The sequence below is a fragment of the Sciurus vulgaris genome, assembly GCF_902686455.1.
Source record: "Sciurus vulgaris genome assembly, chromosome: 2".
NCBI classification, from domain to species: Eukaryota; Metazoa; Chordata; class Mammalia; order Rodentia; family Sciuridae; genus Sciurus; species Sciurus vulgaris.
Genome location: NC_136462.1, coordinates 133,292,285 through 133,310,061, shown reverse-complemented (window position 1 = coordinate 133,310,061; position 17,777 = coordinate 133,292,285). Strand labels below are relative to the sequence as shown.

At 38.8% G+C, this 17,777-nt stretch overlaps 1 protein-coding gene across 1 annotated transcript in view; it reads left to right on the top strand.

Annotated features, from left to right (window-relative positions):
- Nucleotides 1–17,777, top strand: part of ENTREP2 (endosomal transmembrane epsin interactor 2) — a 490,869-nt gene that overhangs the window by 222,880 nt on the left and 250,212 nt on the right. Inside the window, 1 exon segment of the mRNA XM_079122168.1 lies at nucleotides 2,916–2,972. Coding sequence (XP_078978294.1) covers nucleotides 2,916–2,972 — 57 coding nt within the window.

Below are 17,777 nucleotides of genomic sequence, written 5' to 3'. Positions count from 1 at the left end.
ACATCATGCTTGACCACTCTCTTTGGCTTGTCTTTCCCAGCTATTTATTTATATGATAGCCTTCTCCAACTCTTCAGGTTCCCCATATTTTTTGTAAAGTCCCATATTTTTTGTAGACTTTGAATAATAAAACTGATAAATTAAGTGGTACAAAGGTTTCACTATGGTAATTTCATGGCTAATTAAATTCCTGACCCTTTTCTTCACTGGAGTGTTACAAAATAAACCTTCATATCAGAATGTGCAACATAATCCTCCCTTGTAATGGGCACTGAGCAAAGCTAGTTCAAACTAAAACTAAACAGTTTCAGAGTAGTGGCTCTGAATTTCTTTTCTAGCATGGCTCTGAGGGATATGTTCCACTCTCCTGAGTCTCAAGTAGGCCAGAGCAGGTGTCCTGAAAGAGGAAGCATTCCAGCACCTGGACTTTGAAAAGCTTCCTACAAGCCTTTGATGTAGTCGTCTCTACTTAGATTTGATGCCAATGTTTTTGTATTGAAGGGGCAAGGATGTCTATTCTCTCTGGGAAAGTATTGATAGAAAGTGGCTATTGGAGAACAATAAGCCAGTGTCTGACTCTGGGAATATCAGTGTATGCTATGGTTTTCAAACTTAAATAGCCTCCACAAATCCATGTACTGAAGGATTGGTCCCTGGGTTGGCAATATCAGTAGGAGGTGGAGCCTTTGAGAGGGGGGGCCTAGTGGGAGGAAGTTAGGTCATTGGAGGGCATGCCTTTGAAGGTGATTGTGGGATCTTAACCCCTTCTTCCCTGTGTTGCTTCTTGGCCATGAGGTGAGTGACTCTGCTCCACCACACAAATTCACCATGATATGCTACCCCAGAGCAATGGGGCCAACCAGCCACTGACTGGAACCTCCAAAACCAGGAGCCCAAATAAACCTTTCTGTCCCCTGCTTTTTTTTCAGTTCAGAGGCTCAAACCCAGGACCTTGCACATGGTAGGAAAGTCATCTACTACTGAGCTACATCCCCAGCTCCAAATAAACCTTTCTGAAATGTTTTACCTTAGACCATGGTGAGAGTTTTAGGAAGACATCTGTTTGAGAAATAACTGTGTAGTGTGATTATAAAGTGACTTGGGGACTGTGAAGTGGTCTTCTGAGGGTGATGAAGCTGGCCTCAGAGAGGCTGTTGTGAATGTTCAAGAATTGGATTCAGAAGTCAAGAGAGATATTTGAGGCATTTGGAAGAAGAATTAGTGACACTCATCTACAGAGACATATGGGGGGATTTGAGAGAAGGGTTTCCCTAGTGTTGTACTATAAGGAAGGGAGACTGAATCCTAGAAAGAGACTTGCAAAATGGAGAATTGTTGTAAATAACTGTGTTTGGAGGATTTGTGTGCACTGAGTAGAGCCTATTGGGTTTAAGGCCTGGTATAATCCACTGTAAAAGCAGTCAGGGGTTACCTGTAGTCTGTGATCAAAGGGACCTTGTGGATCTGTGAGTAACATACATGCTCCTTAGAAGTCTGATTTGTCTTTATGGAATCCAAGGGGAAATGCAGTGCCAGACCACCTGGCCCCTGCCCTGTGTGGCAAGTGTGAGCAATTCATCTTCCCAGAGACTTCATAACTATATACCTTACTTATAGTGTGACCTCCTAACATTGCCATATTGAAGAATGAGCCACAGCCTCCTGCCACTCCCTGGATCTGGTTGAATATGGGATTGGTGGTGTGGGAGAGGGAAAAGTCTCAGGATATGGACTTGAGTGCCCAGTAAGGAGGAGTGCTATTGTGGAATGTTGAGACTATAAAAGTACCACTGGGTCTGGGAGGTGGGGAATGCAGATGCATTTCTGAACGTGTTAAAACTGAGAGCAACAGGCACCAAAATCAGAGGCCATGGACAGTGTGATGTACACAGTGGTCAGGGCATAGATCTGGGCTGCAGGGCAAGCTGCAGATGGCATTTCAGGAGACTTACACAGTAGCTAGGTGTACTCAGCTCCCCAGCATTGGGGAGAAGAAACAAAGGACTCACAGGAGGAAGCTCTTTGGGATCTGGGAGAGGGCAGAGGACCATGGAGGAAAGCCAAGGAGATGAGCAGCCAAAGAAGTGGGAAGAACATCAGGTGAGCAGGAACTACAGGAGCCTGGAGGAGAAAGGGCCCCACACTGGAAGACACTGTTAGCTCTGCAATGACCAAGGTGGAACTGCACTTTATCTGATTCATCCAGTGACCTCTCAGGTGACTTTGGGAAGAAGAGTTTCTGCTAAGTTGTGAGGATGGAAACTGGATGTTAATGTGTGGGAAGTGACTGTCTCTCAATGGTCCACTAGGTATTCCTGGACACAAGGACACCAGGAATGTGGGGATCAGAGTCAGTGTCTGCCTCAGGGAGAGTGAGCTTGGGAGAAAGGTAGGCCTGGACCTGGACCAAGGGCTGGGTAGTGGTTATCATATCCATGTGATAAGGACAACAGGGAAGAGTGCTCACTGGGACCTGGGACAAGGATGGGGTCAGGCCTTGGCCTGGGAAGGAAGTAGTTGCTCAGAGTTAGGGACCAGGGCAGCCATGGCATGCAGCAGAATGACAGGTGAGTGGGGTAAGTATGGCCTTTACCCCAATAATGTTTCCACTTCTCTCTGTTATTTAAAGGTCACATAAATAACTTTAGAGGACCAGGGTGGACTCAGCAGCCTGGTAGAAGATCTTTCAGGAAGCCCATCACTCTTGGGTCACCTAGTGTACTGCATGCTACAGCCTATTCTATGACATCTTAGTGACCTGTGCCTTTCATGAACATCTGGAGGGAAAACACAGATCATTGTAACCCTGTTCCTGTGTTGCACAAGATTCTACACACCCTCTGCCTGGTGGATCATTGGGGCTGGTTTGATTGTTTTTTAAGTGTCTAACATGGGTGCACCATCTCTCCTTTCAGGTGCTGCTGTCGGGACTCATTGGCGTTGTCTCCTGGAAGAGGCCTCTCTCCCTTGTGGTAAGTGGCATCTGGATCTCCCGGTGGTCTTGGACAGGGCTCTCCCTGCAGAGGGGTGAGCAAGGCACAGGCAAAGGCAAAGAGAATTCCAGTGTCTTGGCATAAAGTGAGATGCAGGTATTTATAAAAAATGTAACCACTGCATGTAGTAGGCTGGTCAGGGAGAACCATTGTGCATTTTACACATTGCACTTCTGAGTTTTCCTTGGGGATTTTCCTAAGATGCTCGTATCACATACATCCTCTGTTTGTTTTCTTTTGGTGCCCTTCCTTAAGGACATACCTTGAACAAAGACATTTTGAAAGTGTGGATGCAAGCATTTTCTCTAAACCCAAAGACCTGCTTATGCATATACATATGCTTACATAGGATCACACAAACAGCACATGCTTTATTAGAGTTCAAGAAATGTTAAGCTTTTTAGTGTGCTTTGGAGATATAAAATTCTGAGAGTAAAATAATGACACTTATTTGAATAGAAGAATTGCTGGGGCATGGTGCTGAGGAGTGGGCCACATGGGAGATGGAAGGAAGAGGATTTTTTTTTTTTTTTTCCCTCTGAAAAGTACCCCAAGCATATTTGTGTCTATCGATCGTATGGCTGGTCTTCTCAGTGTACGCATTAATATATTGACGTGTCCATGTCAGAACTAGAAGCAGAGATTTTCTGATTTTGATGGGTAATGAAAAAGACAGCATGACAGCTTTCTTCTTTTGTATTAATAAATTATTTAGAACCTAGTTTTTAAGTGATTGGATTTGGAGATAATGACGTACTAAATATTAATGGACATAGGAAAAAATAAAACAAATTTATTTGTGGAAGACACCTCCTCCTCCATCTGAGTAATCATGACATCCTGAAAAGGTATCAGGGAAGAGATGGATGGTGTTGAATTCAGTTGAACTTCCTCTTCCACTGTAGCTCAGCTCATATGAGAAATTTCCTTTTAAAAATTGCATTGTATCCAGGCAAGATGGAGCACACTTGTAATTCCAACTATGGAAGAGATGGAGGCAGGAGGATCCCAAGTTCAAGGCCAACCTGGGTAATTTAGAAAGACTCTGTCTCAAAGTGAAATTTAAAATAAGGACTGGGGATGTAGCTCAGTGGTAGAGTGCTTGCCTAGCATGGATTTCCATTCCCAGTACTAGAAAAAAAAAAGTTTTTTATATGGAAGTTTCCAAACATGCACAAAATAGATAACCTGGTATAATGAACCCCTGTATACCTTTCATCCAGCTTTAGTAAATATGAACATCTGTCCTGTTTTATTCACCTGCATTCTCTCATTCCCCTGCCCTTACTGCTGACCCCTCCTGGCTGGATTATTTTAAAGAAGTCTCAGCTTGTGGGTCAAGAAGCCCACTCTTGGGCTAGAGTTGTGGCTCAGTGGTAGAGCACTTGCCTAGCACATGTGAGGCACTGGGTTCAATCCCCAGCACCATATAAAAAATAAAATAAATAAAATAAAGTTATTAAGAAACAAACAAGTCCACTCAATGCAGAATAGTATGGCACTGAACATGCTGATGACCGTGGATGACATCTTTGTGCTGTGTGGTGACTTCTGTGCTGCTTTCAGTGACAAAGGGATAGCTTGCCCCATTCCTCTCTACACACCCCCATGGTGCAGAGAGATTAAGTCCTCCAAAGACAGTCATATTACAAAGAAAAAATATCTTCCTAAGGAGATGGGTGTGTGGACAGAAAAATAAGAGTAGAATGGCATTCAACACCCAGCTGCCCCCAACCCTGGCTCCAGGATGCTCACAGGTCTGGGAATTTTACCATATAGGTCACGTAGTTTATAACTGAAGGGGAATTAGGACTCCTTATGGACATGACTCAAGTGTGTCCTGGGAAGCCAGAGGAGTAGGGTAGGGTTTGGAGGCTTCATTCTAGGAGGGGGGACATAGTAGCAGCTAGCTCTGCTTGAGCAGAGGGTTCCAAGTACTTGTTCCTCAGTCCTGGTGATCAGTGCAGGACCAGTTTCTCCCTGGAAAGTCCTCACATTAACCTCTCATTGATTTATTTTTCTCCATGAGAAAAAGGCATTCATTTAACTTGACTTTTTTGCCCTACTTAGGGAGGTAATGAAAAAACTAGCAACTATAACACACTTTCAGTGGCTCAACACAGCACAAGTTAGCTTCTGCTGCTGTCCAGGGTGGGCACTGTGATAAGAAGCTGCTTCCTCCATAGACAGCTGCAGAGACTCTGGTTTCTTCATCTGGGGTGGAGGACTTCTCCTATAGGCTCATGGAGTACTGTGCAATGCCGTGAGAGGCCATGAGAATGGAGATGGAATGCCTACTGCTTAATTTCCTTGACCTCAAAGTGATGCTCATTGATTGAATGTCATACCATAGGGAGAACTTGTCCTGAGGCCCTGTCCAGTTACAAAAGAGACTGGGAAAGTCATGCCTCTCTGGACAGGGACTTTCCAGAGGCAGCCCTATACTGTAAAGGAGAAGGTATGAATTTTGGTGGGTAGTTTGTTATTTCTATTACAAGAATAATCTTCTGCCTCTGTTAATCAGGAAAGTGCAATCTTTTGATTCATTAGCAAAAAACCATTCTCTGCACTACAACCATTGAGGCAGCTTTGGCCTTAATTTTATTTTAAGAGGCGTAAAAGCATTCACAATAGATAGGAAGTAAATTCACAGCATAGTTTTCCCTTGGCATCTGAAGGGAATTAGTTCCAGGATCACCATGGACACCACAATCCAAAGAAGCTCAAGTTCCTTATATAAAATGGCATACTGTTTGCATAGAAGCAAACAGTAAGCTCTAAATCATCTCTAGATGACTTATAATTTCTAATATAATACAAATTCTAGAGGATATTAAAATTTTTTTTGATCCACAGTTAGTCTAATCTGTGGATGTAGAACTCATAGATAGAGAGGCCCAATTGTACACAGATGCATTAGTCAGAATTCTCCAGAAAGCATAACCAATAGGATGAATCTATTTATTGCCTGCCTGTCTATCTATTAAGATATGTTTTAAGAATTGGCTTATGAGATTATAGAAGTTAGCAAGTCCAAATCTGCAGGGCAGTCTGGAGCCCCAGGGAAGCATTGAAGTTTCAGTTGGAGGTAGGATTCCCCTTCTTTGGAATAGGTCAGTCTTTTTCTCATAAAGCCTTCAACTGATTGGATAAAGTTCATGTATGTTAAGGAGGATAAACTGCTTTGTTTAAAGTCTGTTGCCTTAAATGTAATCTTGTGTTTTAAAAAAATACCTTCATAGCAATAGCTAAACTGGTTTTTGACCAGCTATCTGGGGATCATAGCCTCGCCAAGTTGACATGAAAGCAATCATCACAACAGGGTTCTATCCAGAATAGTAACAAGGAAAACAACTATAAATAATGATACTAGTCGTTCATTGAGGGTGACCTGTGTGCCCTTATCTTCCTAGCAGTCCTGGTAAGAATAGGTTTTCCTGTTTTGAGAAGAGAGGGAGAGACCTCCAGGCCTTGATGCAATGAAACAGGACTTGAACTCAGAACTCTTTGACTCTAAAATCCACCTTTTTGTTCCAACCTACCAAAGTCCATATAGATGTCCTTTTTCTTCTCCACAGCTTGTCTCTAATTATGTATCACTTGATTTGTATTCCTGGAGAACGCATCGTCTTGTTCATTAGTATTTTCTGTCTCAGTTGGTGTCATTGCTGCCCAACTACCCTAGAAGCTGGAGAGTCATTATCATGCCATTTTTGTTTTTCCCTTCCATGTTCTTTTACAGCTCTCCCATTTATTGCTACCTTTAAATGTATACAATTGGCCATCTTTATTCCTTGAGTAACATGTTCTAAGGCAGACTCACCTTCTCTTACAGGATGCTGCAGTAGCCTTTTGAAGATCTTTGTGCCAAGAGTTTGGTTCTTCTTAAAGGCACACTCAGGCCCAGAGTGATTGGCATCTATCTTAGGCTCTTTTCTGTTTCCATTAAGAAATGTCTGAGCCTGGATACTCTATAAAGAAAAGAGACTTATTTAGCTCACTATTAATGGTTTGGATGTGAGGTATGCCCCAAAAGCTCTTGGGTTAGTGCAGGAGGTGAAATGACTAGATTATGAGAGCTGTAATCCAATCAGTCTATCCTAGTTTGAATGGACTGGCTGGGTAGCATATGGCTGAAGGAAGTAGCTCACTGGGGGCATGCCCCAGAAGGGTTCATCTTGCCTGCAATCCCTTTCCCTTTCTCTCTCTACTTCCCAGCTGCTGTGAATGGAGAAGTGCTCCTCTGTTATGCTACTCCACCGTACCTCTCGCCCTCAGCAATGGAGTCAGCTGACCATGGACTGTCCCTCTGAAACTGAGTCAAATAATGTTTTCCTCCTCTAAATTGGTCTTGTCAGATATTTGTCTCACAACAGTGAAAAGCTAATATGCTCACAATTTTAGAGACTCCAGGTACAAGATTGGTGGTCTTATCTATTCATCCTTGGTGGGCCTTATGGGAGATGGCATCCTGGCAAGGGTACATGCAGAAGAGATAAGATTGTGAGACAGGAAGTTGGAGACCAGGGAGGGCCCAGTCTTGCTATTTTTATGACAACCCATTCTCATGGAAAGTAACTCACTTCATGAGACTAATTCCTTCTGAGGGCCTGCCCGCAATGAACAAATTATCTCCCACTAGGCCCCATCTCTTAAAGGTTCCATCACCTCCCACATCTCCACACTGAGAACCAAGTGTCCAACACAGAAACTTTAGGGAACATATTTAAACCATATTCAAACTACAGCACTATGTAAAGGGTCAGTGGTACTATGGTAATCCCCTTCTTTAAGTTCTTCAGTCATTCCCTAGGGTCTGGGAACTAGAACTGAGGATTTGGGGACAATGTATGAGGCCTGTGGTATAAGAAAAGGAATAATTAAATAGGTAATTACCTTGCCCAGGTCCTACAGCTAGAATGACTTGAAGTCTCAATTCTAATAATTCTTTTTTCTCTAGCTCCTGTGATTATTCTGTACCTTAATGGTATCACCCCATCTTCTTGGAAGTATAAACTGAAGATACCACTGTGAGCATTCTAGTTCATTCCCAGGGGGACATACTGGACTCCTTCTCCCAACCCCCACAGTGACGGGTACAGTGAGTTGCCCTCTGATGGCAGAGTGTCCCTCTGGATGATTAGAAGAAGCACCATTGGGCCTCTTAGTCCAGAGTCTGCACAGCCATGCCAGACACCTGCAGAGGTTGGCTGGGTGAGTGCAAGAATGAATGGGCTCTTCTGACAGCAGGGATTGGTGCTTCTTTGGTTCCCATGGCAGCTGCTTTCCTCTACAGACTCATCAACATAAGCTTGTCATGAGATCTGCTGTATCTCCTCCTTTGCATCACTCTGAGCTTTTGGATAGAGTAGGATGAAGCAAACTACCATCCCAGAGTAAGTGATGTGCTGAAGGAAGAAGGCCCTGTGAGGAGAGAGGAAGAGAGGAGCAGCGCAGTCTGACCAGCGTTGGGGAGAGTGTCTGACCTTTCTAGGCTGGTGAACATGATTTGAAAGGGCTAAGAAGGAGGAAAAATGCTGTGACATATATTTATTTATTTAGTAATTTTTAAATTTGTTTTAGTGAGTTATATAAGACAGTAGCATGCACTTTAATACATTATACGTAGTGGAGTATAATTTCTCATTCTTGTGGTTGTACACAATGTAGAATCTCATGGGTAATATAGTGATATATGTACATTAGGTAGTAATGTCTGACATATATTTATTTTTACCATAGCATTCTATAAGAGCCTTTCCACATGCTGAAAGCTAGAGATAGTTATGTCAATAAAGAATATGTATTTTGACATTAATGTGGTTTTCCTTTTACATGTGCTAAGTGTCTCCTATGATTGAGGAAACGGTCTTCCCTGCATTAAACTTTGAGGGTTCTATACTGTGCTAGATGCCAGGTTAGGAATCATAGCATCTAGAGCTCTGTGAAAAGATTCAGTGAAAAACATCTTATGATAGCTGGTGTACCAATAATGGAAAGATTATTTCTTGAAAGATTCAGTGAAAAAACACCTTATGATAGTTGGTGTACCAATAATAGAGAGTAAAAAAAAACAAAAAAAAAACACAGTTAATATAATTAAAAAAAAACTTGAACAAACTAGTAATGAGTAGGACACTAGATTATTTGTAATGACCAATACTATTGAGAAAATAATAACAATGGGATTGAAAACATTTTTTTTATTTTTAAAAGCACGGGTCTACAGGAATATGAGTACTATATAGTTTTAGCAATGTGTTTAGTATTGTTTACGTTTTATGTTATAGTGTTTGAGAAATCTGGAATCTGGCTTTTTTTTTACTTTTATTACAAAATTGTGTCAACTCAAATAGGAAAGTGTACCCATCAGAGGTGAACTGGAGACAGGGTCTCTTGGAGCCAACACCAAAAACACCTCTGAGGTAGTCTGTTTTGATCGCTGCTTTAGCTTTGCTGATCCATCACCTGACCTTTGATGATTAAGTGCTAATACATGACTCCTGCTGCCCAGGGATCCCATGATCCTCAGTGGATTTGGGGTTCCTAATTTGACAATAGCACAGACATTCTTATGTAAATTCTGATCTGTAGAGAGGAGTCTCTACAGAGCTCTTCCTGGTTGCAGGGGTTCCCTTTCACAGATTTATTCTCATAGTTGTGATGAAAAGAGTGTTCTCCAAGTCCCTCCAGGATGGATGAAGTCTTCCATGATAAGTCCATTCTAATATCGTAATCTCTTTAAGCCTTATGGGATACCAAGAAAAGTCTGGCATTTCAACTTCACTTGGTATAGGCCACCTTTAGGATTATATTTCAATCAACCAGAAAAACTAACTGTGGGCCCATATCAATAAACCTGGTCTGACCCATCCATTTATTCCTCCCACCTTGATCATTAATAATGAGTTGGATTACTCCCACCTACTGCTCTGAGAAGTTTCCAGTTGTAGCACAGTCAGGAGGGATTCAGGCAGGGCCTGGCTGCCCATTAAGTTTAGGAAACCAGACAGAATCAAGGAGCTTGAAATGGCTAAAGTGTGCAAGACCAAGTATAGAAAGGAACACTTGCTCAGATAGAGGATTCTGGAGATCTGTAAAGGATTCCTGTGAATATTTAGCTGATACTGATCAGCATTTGCATGTGAGGAAAGTGAAGCCAGGAAAGAACCATTGGAGAGAACTAGAGGAAACAGTTTTCAGCACAAAACAAGGTTTTTCCACCATCCAAGTGGGAAAACCTCAAACTACCTGAAGGGCATTGGATGGAGAATGGTATTTAGAAGAACTTTGTCTCAGTTCTAGGGAATAATTAGCTCTCAACTAAATGCTGCTTTAGTCCTGCCTAACAAATAATAATAGCAAGTTCAAAAGAATCAATTGACTTCCATGAAATTTAATAATGTTCAAATACAATCAAAGAATATTTATAGGAATACAAAAGTATACTGCACAATGTCTGGCATCCAATCGATGATTACTAGGCATGCAAAGAAGTAGAAAAATATGACCCAAAATTGGAAGAAAATAAATACATTAAAACTGATTCAAAGCTAACACACATTAAAATTATCAGACAAGGACAATAAAACAGTAATTTTAATTGTAATCCAGATGTTCCAAATGTTAAGTAGACCCATAGAGGTATACAAAACCCACTTGAAGTTTTAATGATGAAAACTACAGTGTAAGAAAGGAAAAGTTCACTAGATGAGATGAATGGCAGATTAAATGACAAATAAAGATCAATGAACTCGAAATGACATTGAATAGAATTATCCAAAATGAAGCACACAGAGAACAAATAATGTAAAAAAAAAGAAAAAAGAAAAAATAGCACCATTGAACTGTATGGAATAATTTGATCAAGTCTAATATGTGTAGAATAAAGGAGTGGAGTAAACAGAAAAGAGTTTGAAGAAATTGTAGACATTTTTTCTCCAAAATTGAACTTCATAGATCCAAAAATCTAAATGCATACAAAGAGCAAGAAATAGGAAGAAAAACACATCAGTGTATTGTGGGGTTTATAACTTTTGTAAAAGTAAATTGTATGAAAAACACAATACAAAACTAGGGGAATAGAAGTACTCCTTGTAAGATTATTAAACTGTGCATAAGGTTTAAGATGACTTGAAGGTAGTTAAAGATGTGTACTATAAACCCTGACCTAACCACTGAAACAAAGTAAAACAAAACAGAGGGTTGATTAAGAAATCAATAAGGGAAATAAAATGCAGTCATAGAAAGTATCTAATTAAAAGAAAGCAGAAGTAAAGGAGAAATGGAACAAAGAATAGAGGTGATAAATGAATAGTAAGATTTCATTATCTATTTGGATTTCTTAAGTGAAATGCATGTTCATGTTTGTCTGAAGACTGCTTCATTGATTTGTGGGATTTCTTAATATAGTAATACTTTTCTAAATGACTAATATTTTATTCCAATCTGTTGTCTTTTAATTTTTAATGAGGTATCTTTTTTTTTTCTTAATATAGGAATACTAGTTTTTCTTCTTGGAAAATCTGTTTTATTTTTTCCTCATGGGCCTTAGGGTTTCTTTCTTACTTTAAAATATCTCTTGCCCTGTGATTCTGAATTTATTTTCCTGTGTATTTAAAAATCATTTACGGTTTCTCCTTTCATGTTTAGGTCTTTTTGTATTTGCTTTGATCCAAAATTTATTTTTACATATAACATTAAGACTTCTAATTTTATTTGTTCCAAAAGGGTAGGCATTTCTCAGATGCCAGTTTTTGAGTGTTTGGTATTTCTTATCACATTTGAAATGTTCTCCTCTGCTAGACATGGGTCTGTTTATTGATATCTTATTTTATGAATCTGCCAGCCCAATTTGAAGCCAGCATTACTCTGTTTTAATTAGTTCTGCTTTTTAATGTCATTATTTTATTTATTTTTTTATGATTTTCTTGGCTACCTTGAGTACTTTTTCTCTTCAGTAAATTTTAGAATAAATTCATGAAGTTGATTAATGATTAGGATTTGATTGTGACTATGATTGCATTGATTTTATAGGTTAATTCCTAAATAAATAATTCCTAGAATATTGAGAGTTGGGAGTATATTCTCTGCTATTATTTCTGGGAAGAGGTTGTGTATTAATTTCATGTCTTGTTATCATGCACCATAGTGCATTGTACTTGTTCTGATTATCTTTCAGATAGTTAGAGAAAAATAATTTGCTGGGGAAAATTTTTTCTTTATGTCTTTATTCCTTTTCATTCTGCTTTCTTCTTAAACCACTAGTAGATACATTTTCTAACTGCTAAATTGACCCTATAGGACACAACATTTTGTAGTATTTTCCTTTAGTTTCTGTGATATTTCTTTTGTTTTATTTTCTAGATAACTGATTTGGGCTTCAGCCATATTCATTCAACTATTTAATCCTGTTGAATTTCTTATTTTGACAGACAGCCATGTTATTTTCTCAGAACTCTCTGTTGTTCTCTAATTGCTTCTTTTTCATAATAATGTATTCACATTGTATGAAACACTCATATTATGAGTTCAATCTCTCTCAGGGATATTAATTAGAATTTTGTTTATCTTGTATTCTCACCTACACCCTCAGGTTCTTTGGTCTCTTTGCTCATCTAGCTCCTTACTAAGTTTTTATTCCAGTACTGGGGATTGAATCCAAGGAGGCTCTACCACTGAGTTACATACTCAGTCCTTTTAATTTTTTGAGATGGGGTCTCATTGAGTTGCTAAGTCTGGTCTCCTGTGATCTTCCTGTGATCCTCCTGTCTCAGCCTCCCAAGTAGCCGGTATTACAGGTGTGTGTCACCACACCTATCTAGGTTCTTATTCTGTTAAAAAATATTTTTAGTTGTAGATGGACACAATACCTTTCTTTTATTTATTTATTTTTATATGTTGCTGAGAATCAAACCCAGGACCTCACGCATGCTAGGCAAGCACGCTAACACTGAGTCGCCATCCCCAGCCCCTGAGTTCTTATTCTTGACATCTGTTTTATTCAATATCAGTCTATCCTTGGTCATGGCAAGACCTTGCTGTATCTGTGTCATAGAAGAATGCCTGGAATACATCAAATGATCATTAAGTGTTAGCAATTGACCATCATTGTTGTTATAATTATCAGTAGGAGCAGATAACCAGGACAAATGCAGCTTGAGGTCTTAACTCTGAACCTTCACAATGGACAGTGAACTTGAGAAAAGAAAGGCAGATACACCTGGTAGAAAATAAGCTAAGCTCAATAGTTCCCTCCTAAGGCTACTTCATCTCCCAGGAATCCTGCCAGACAACAAGAACCTCTTGCTTTCATAGATACCAACACTGCTTTCTCTGGGGCAGGCCTCAGACAGCGTTTAAGGAGGGGACTATGAACATCACCTCTCTCGGGTTTAAAACCAAGGAGTGTGTTTCAGAGTCTGTGCTCTTAATTTTTAGGTCAACGTTTCTGTATCCTGACAGAAAATCAGAACACCTGCAGCACTTTAAGAAATATTATTTTAAAACCATTGTATAGGCATTTCTGACTTTGGAGCTCAGATATCAACACTTTGGATCATTTTAGAATGCAAGAAATATAAAGAACTTGTTACCTTTGCAGGGGTTGTTAAAAACTTTGACAAATACTTCTTTTTTTTTCATTGTGGGAGTATTGGTTAAACTGATTCAGAATACAAATTACATGTTAGATGCCCATCAATAGAAATATTTATAATTATTGCTTGATACAATTGTCTTTTTTAATCAGATTAGAGAAAAAGAGGTATTTCTTCTGTACTAGTCCATACTTTTCCTTTGTTATATTATTATTTTTTTTGTAGGACAGGTCTCCTAACAAATTCTCTCAGTTTTTATCTGAGAATGTCTTAATTTTTTCTTCGTTTTAAAAGGTTAATTTTTTTTTTGATATAGAAGTCTTGATGGACAGATTTTTGAATATGTCATTGCTCTGCCTTCTGTCTTGCATGGTTTCTTATGAGAAACTAGATGTTAATCTTATTGTGATCCCTTACATGTGATAAGTCAGTTATCTCTTGTTTTCAAGACTGTCTTTGGCTTTTGACAGTTTGACTAAGATGTGTCTAGGAATGGATCTTTTAAAAATCTCATCTATTGAGTTAATTAAGGTTCGTTGAGTTCAGATGTTTTGATTCATGTCTTTAATCAAATTTGAGAAGTTTTAGCCATAAATTCTTCAAATATTCTTTAGATACTTTTCTTTTTCTCTCTCTTCTCCTTTTAGTACTCCATTATGTATATTTTGGTGCATTTTATGGTGTTTCACATATCTTTTAGAATTTGTTCAGTTTTCTCCATTCTTTATCTTTGAGGCCCACACTAGATAACTTCAATTGACAGGTCTTCAAGTTCACCAAAGATTCTTTCTTCTGCCTATTCAAATCTTCTGCCTGGTCTCCCTAGAGAATTTTTCATTTAACTTACTATACATTTTTCAACTTCATAATTTCTAGTTGGTTCTTTCTTTTAATTTCTCTCTCATTCTCTATTTGGTGAGGTAATCGTTCTCATATTTTCCTTTAGTTCCTTAGAGAAGATTTTCTTTAGTTCTTTGAATATATTTTAAATAGCTGATTTAAAGTTGTTGTCTCCTAAATCCACCATCTGGACTTCCTCAGACAGCATTTATATTGATTGCTTTTTATCTCTGCATGTGGGCCATACTTGCTTGATTCTTTACATGTCTTAATTTTTTTATTATTGTTGAAAACTGGTCTTTTTCAGTAATATACTGTGATACATCTAACAGTGAAACTCCTCTCCTGTCCACAGTTTGTTGTTGTTGATGCTTGTTGTAATTGTTGTTCCTTATTTGTTTAATGATTTTTTAACTATTTCTGTAAAGTCTGTGTTGTCATGTGTGGCTATGAATTTTCTAGTTATTTTAGTAGTCAGCCAGTGATTAGATGATTTTCTTAAAATTTGGAGCCAATACATCTCCCAGCCTTTGCTGAGAGGCGCTGTGTGTCTGCTGGGACATACTTTCAATATTCTTCCAGGCAGTTGACAATTCTACTTTAGTCTTCACTTCCTGCTTTCATTGAACCTCAAAGTCAGAAGTGAGACTTTAGAGCCTTCTCAGGTTTTTCCTGGGCAAATATATAAATCTATGCATTCATGTGACAGTCTATATTCCAAGAAACATTGAAGTATTTCATATACCCTTTGGATGTCTTATTCCCCAGTGTTTAAAAAAGTTGTTTTTGGCTAGTCTGTTCTTTGCTACAATCATGATCCACTTCTCAGGCAGCTGAAAATTGAAAATACTTGCCTGTAAATATATTTGACAGTTATTTTCTAGAGAAAAGGCTTTTTACACTGGGTAGACTTCTACTCAAGGTGAAATAGAAATAGCCTTATCAGTGTGCTCTTCCAGGGAATCACTAGAACCGCCACATCATGACAATTATTAGGAAATGAGGCTCTGAAAGAGCTGCATCTTTGTTCTGTTCCTTCAGGTGGCTTCCAGATTATATCAGGAATGTGAATTGTAATGTTTCAAGGTGACTGTGGAGTTGGGGAATGAAAGATGGGACTAAGAAAAGTCAAAACACCACAAAGCTCACTGCTGTAACTGAGGTTTAACTGACTCCTGAAGTTACTGCACACATTTTTGTTAATTTCCAGAGTTCTGAGCATGTCCATTCTGACAACTTCTCTGTTATTTTCTTCCTTTTATGGAGGAGGGAATTTTCAGAGGTCTTTTCTCAGTCATTTTTGCTGACATTACTCCTCAAATCTCTTTTAATAGTCTTTAGCTAGCAAGCTTTTTAAAAAATGAAATCTATTGTATTTATCATTTGACAGTGTATCTAGAAGGATCATTAATCTCACTTCATGGAGCTTGAAATCTCTTTGCTATTCTAAAATAGAAATCACCCGTTTGTGAATGGTACCATTTGAGAGGTATGGAATTCTTTCTCATCTTTGAGTATTTTACTGTAGTAGATTTAACTAAATAGGTTTCTACCTTTCTGGCAGAATACCACTGGGGTTAAAAAGGTTCTCACAGTTGATACATGCAATATGAATGAATCTCTAAAGTAATAGGCTAAATAAAAGAAGTCAGACACAAAAGACTATGTGATTGCATTTTTGTGGAATTCTAGTGATGGAGAACAAATCGTGATTGCCTGGGGCTTGAGTGGTGGGAAGAGATTGACAGTAGAGTGGCACAAGGGAACCTTTGGAGTCGATGGAATGTTCTGTGTTTTGATTGTGCAGTGTTTAGATGACTGGATGTGTTTGCCAGGCTTCATTGAACTGCACAATTAAAATGGTTTGATTTTCTTTCTGTAAATTATACCTCAATAAACCTGATAAGAATATCCCAGTTTAAATAACACTTTTAAATTTAATGACATAAAACATTCTTTATTATTTAAAACAAAGTAGGTTTTAACCCAGTAGGCAATCACAGAAGTTGTTCCCATATCAGTAGTTCAGAAATTTTGGTATGCCTCAGAAGCACTGGCAACGACACTTGCTGGATTTCTGTATAGATCTGATTTTGGGGTCTGCTGCGTGGTGCCTGGACCCTGGCTCCTGAGTCTTTAGTAGACAGACTAACAAAGGTCATTGCAGTTGCCAAGTTGTGAAAGATACAAAATTAAGTGTGTTTAGGTTGTGACTATGGGTTTTTTTAGGTTCATTTTTTAGGTTTTTTTTAAGGTTCATTTTTTTCCCCACAGATGCCTATGGGAGGAAGACAAATCATAGTAGGCTTAAGAAGTACTAAAATCTACTTAAGTTGTTTTATGTTTTTTTGAAACCACAGTCCCAGAGTGACAGGGTAAAAATACACAGCCTCATCCGTCACTAGGTGAATGGATAAAAAAACTTGTACATCCATACATCCAGACAATGGAATATTATTCAGTTCTACAAAGAAATGATCAAGTCATGAAGACAAGGAGGAAATTTAAATGCATATTACCAATTGAATGAAACCAATCTGCAAAGGCTGTGCACTTATAATTCTAGTATGCTTGACTTTCTGAAAAAGTCTAAACTATGGAGATGGTAAAAAGGTCAGGGGTTTCAGAAAAGGGAGGTTAGGCAGAGCACAGAGAATTTTTAGGGGAGTGAAACTATTCTGTATGATACTATAATGGTGAATCTGTGTCCTCATACATTTGTCCAAATCCATACAATGTACACCACCAAGAGGGTACCCTAATGTAAACTGTGATATTGGTCCATTACATGTATCAGTGTAGGGTCACTGATCGTAACAAGTGTTCCACTCTGGTGGGGGATATTAGTTGTGGGTATGAGGAGTTAGTAGATGAGTAATCTGTGAATCTGCTCAAGTTTGACGTGAACCTAAAACTGCTCTAAACAATAAAATCTATCTAAAAATCTTTAAATAAAAAAATGTAAAGGTACAAGCTCCAAACCAGAATAAATTCTGTTTATTTAAAATGACTAATAATAGGTAACATATATGACTAGTTGCTATCTCCTACACCAGGTATGGTTCACAGTTTGCACTGTTCTCCAAAAACACTTGTCCAATTCTGCATTTCAGATGCGTAAGGAAAAAGCCCTTGTAATGAAACAATTTTATAGCAAGAGAGTTGAAGGAAAAGAAATTACAGTGAAGAAATCTCATCACCTGGGTTTAGCTTCCACAATAACAAACTTGGATGTGAAACACCATGTGCTGAGTCCTTTTCAAATATTGGCTCCACTTCATTCCCATTACACCCTAGTGAGGCACCTGTTATTATTCGACCCCAAAGAAAAACTGAGGGCACAGGA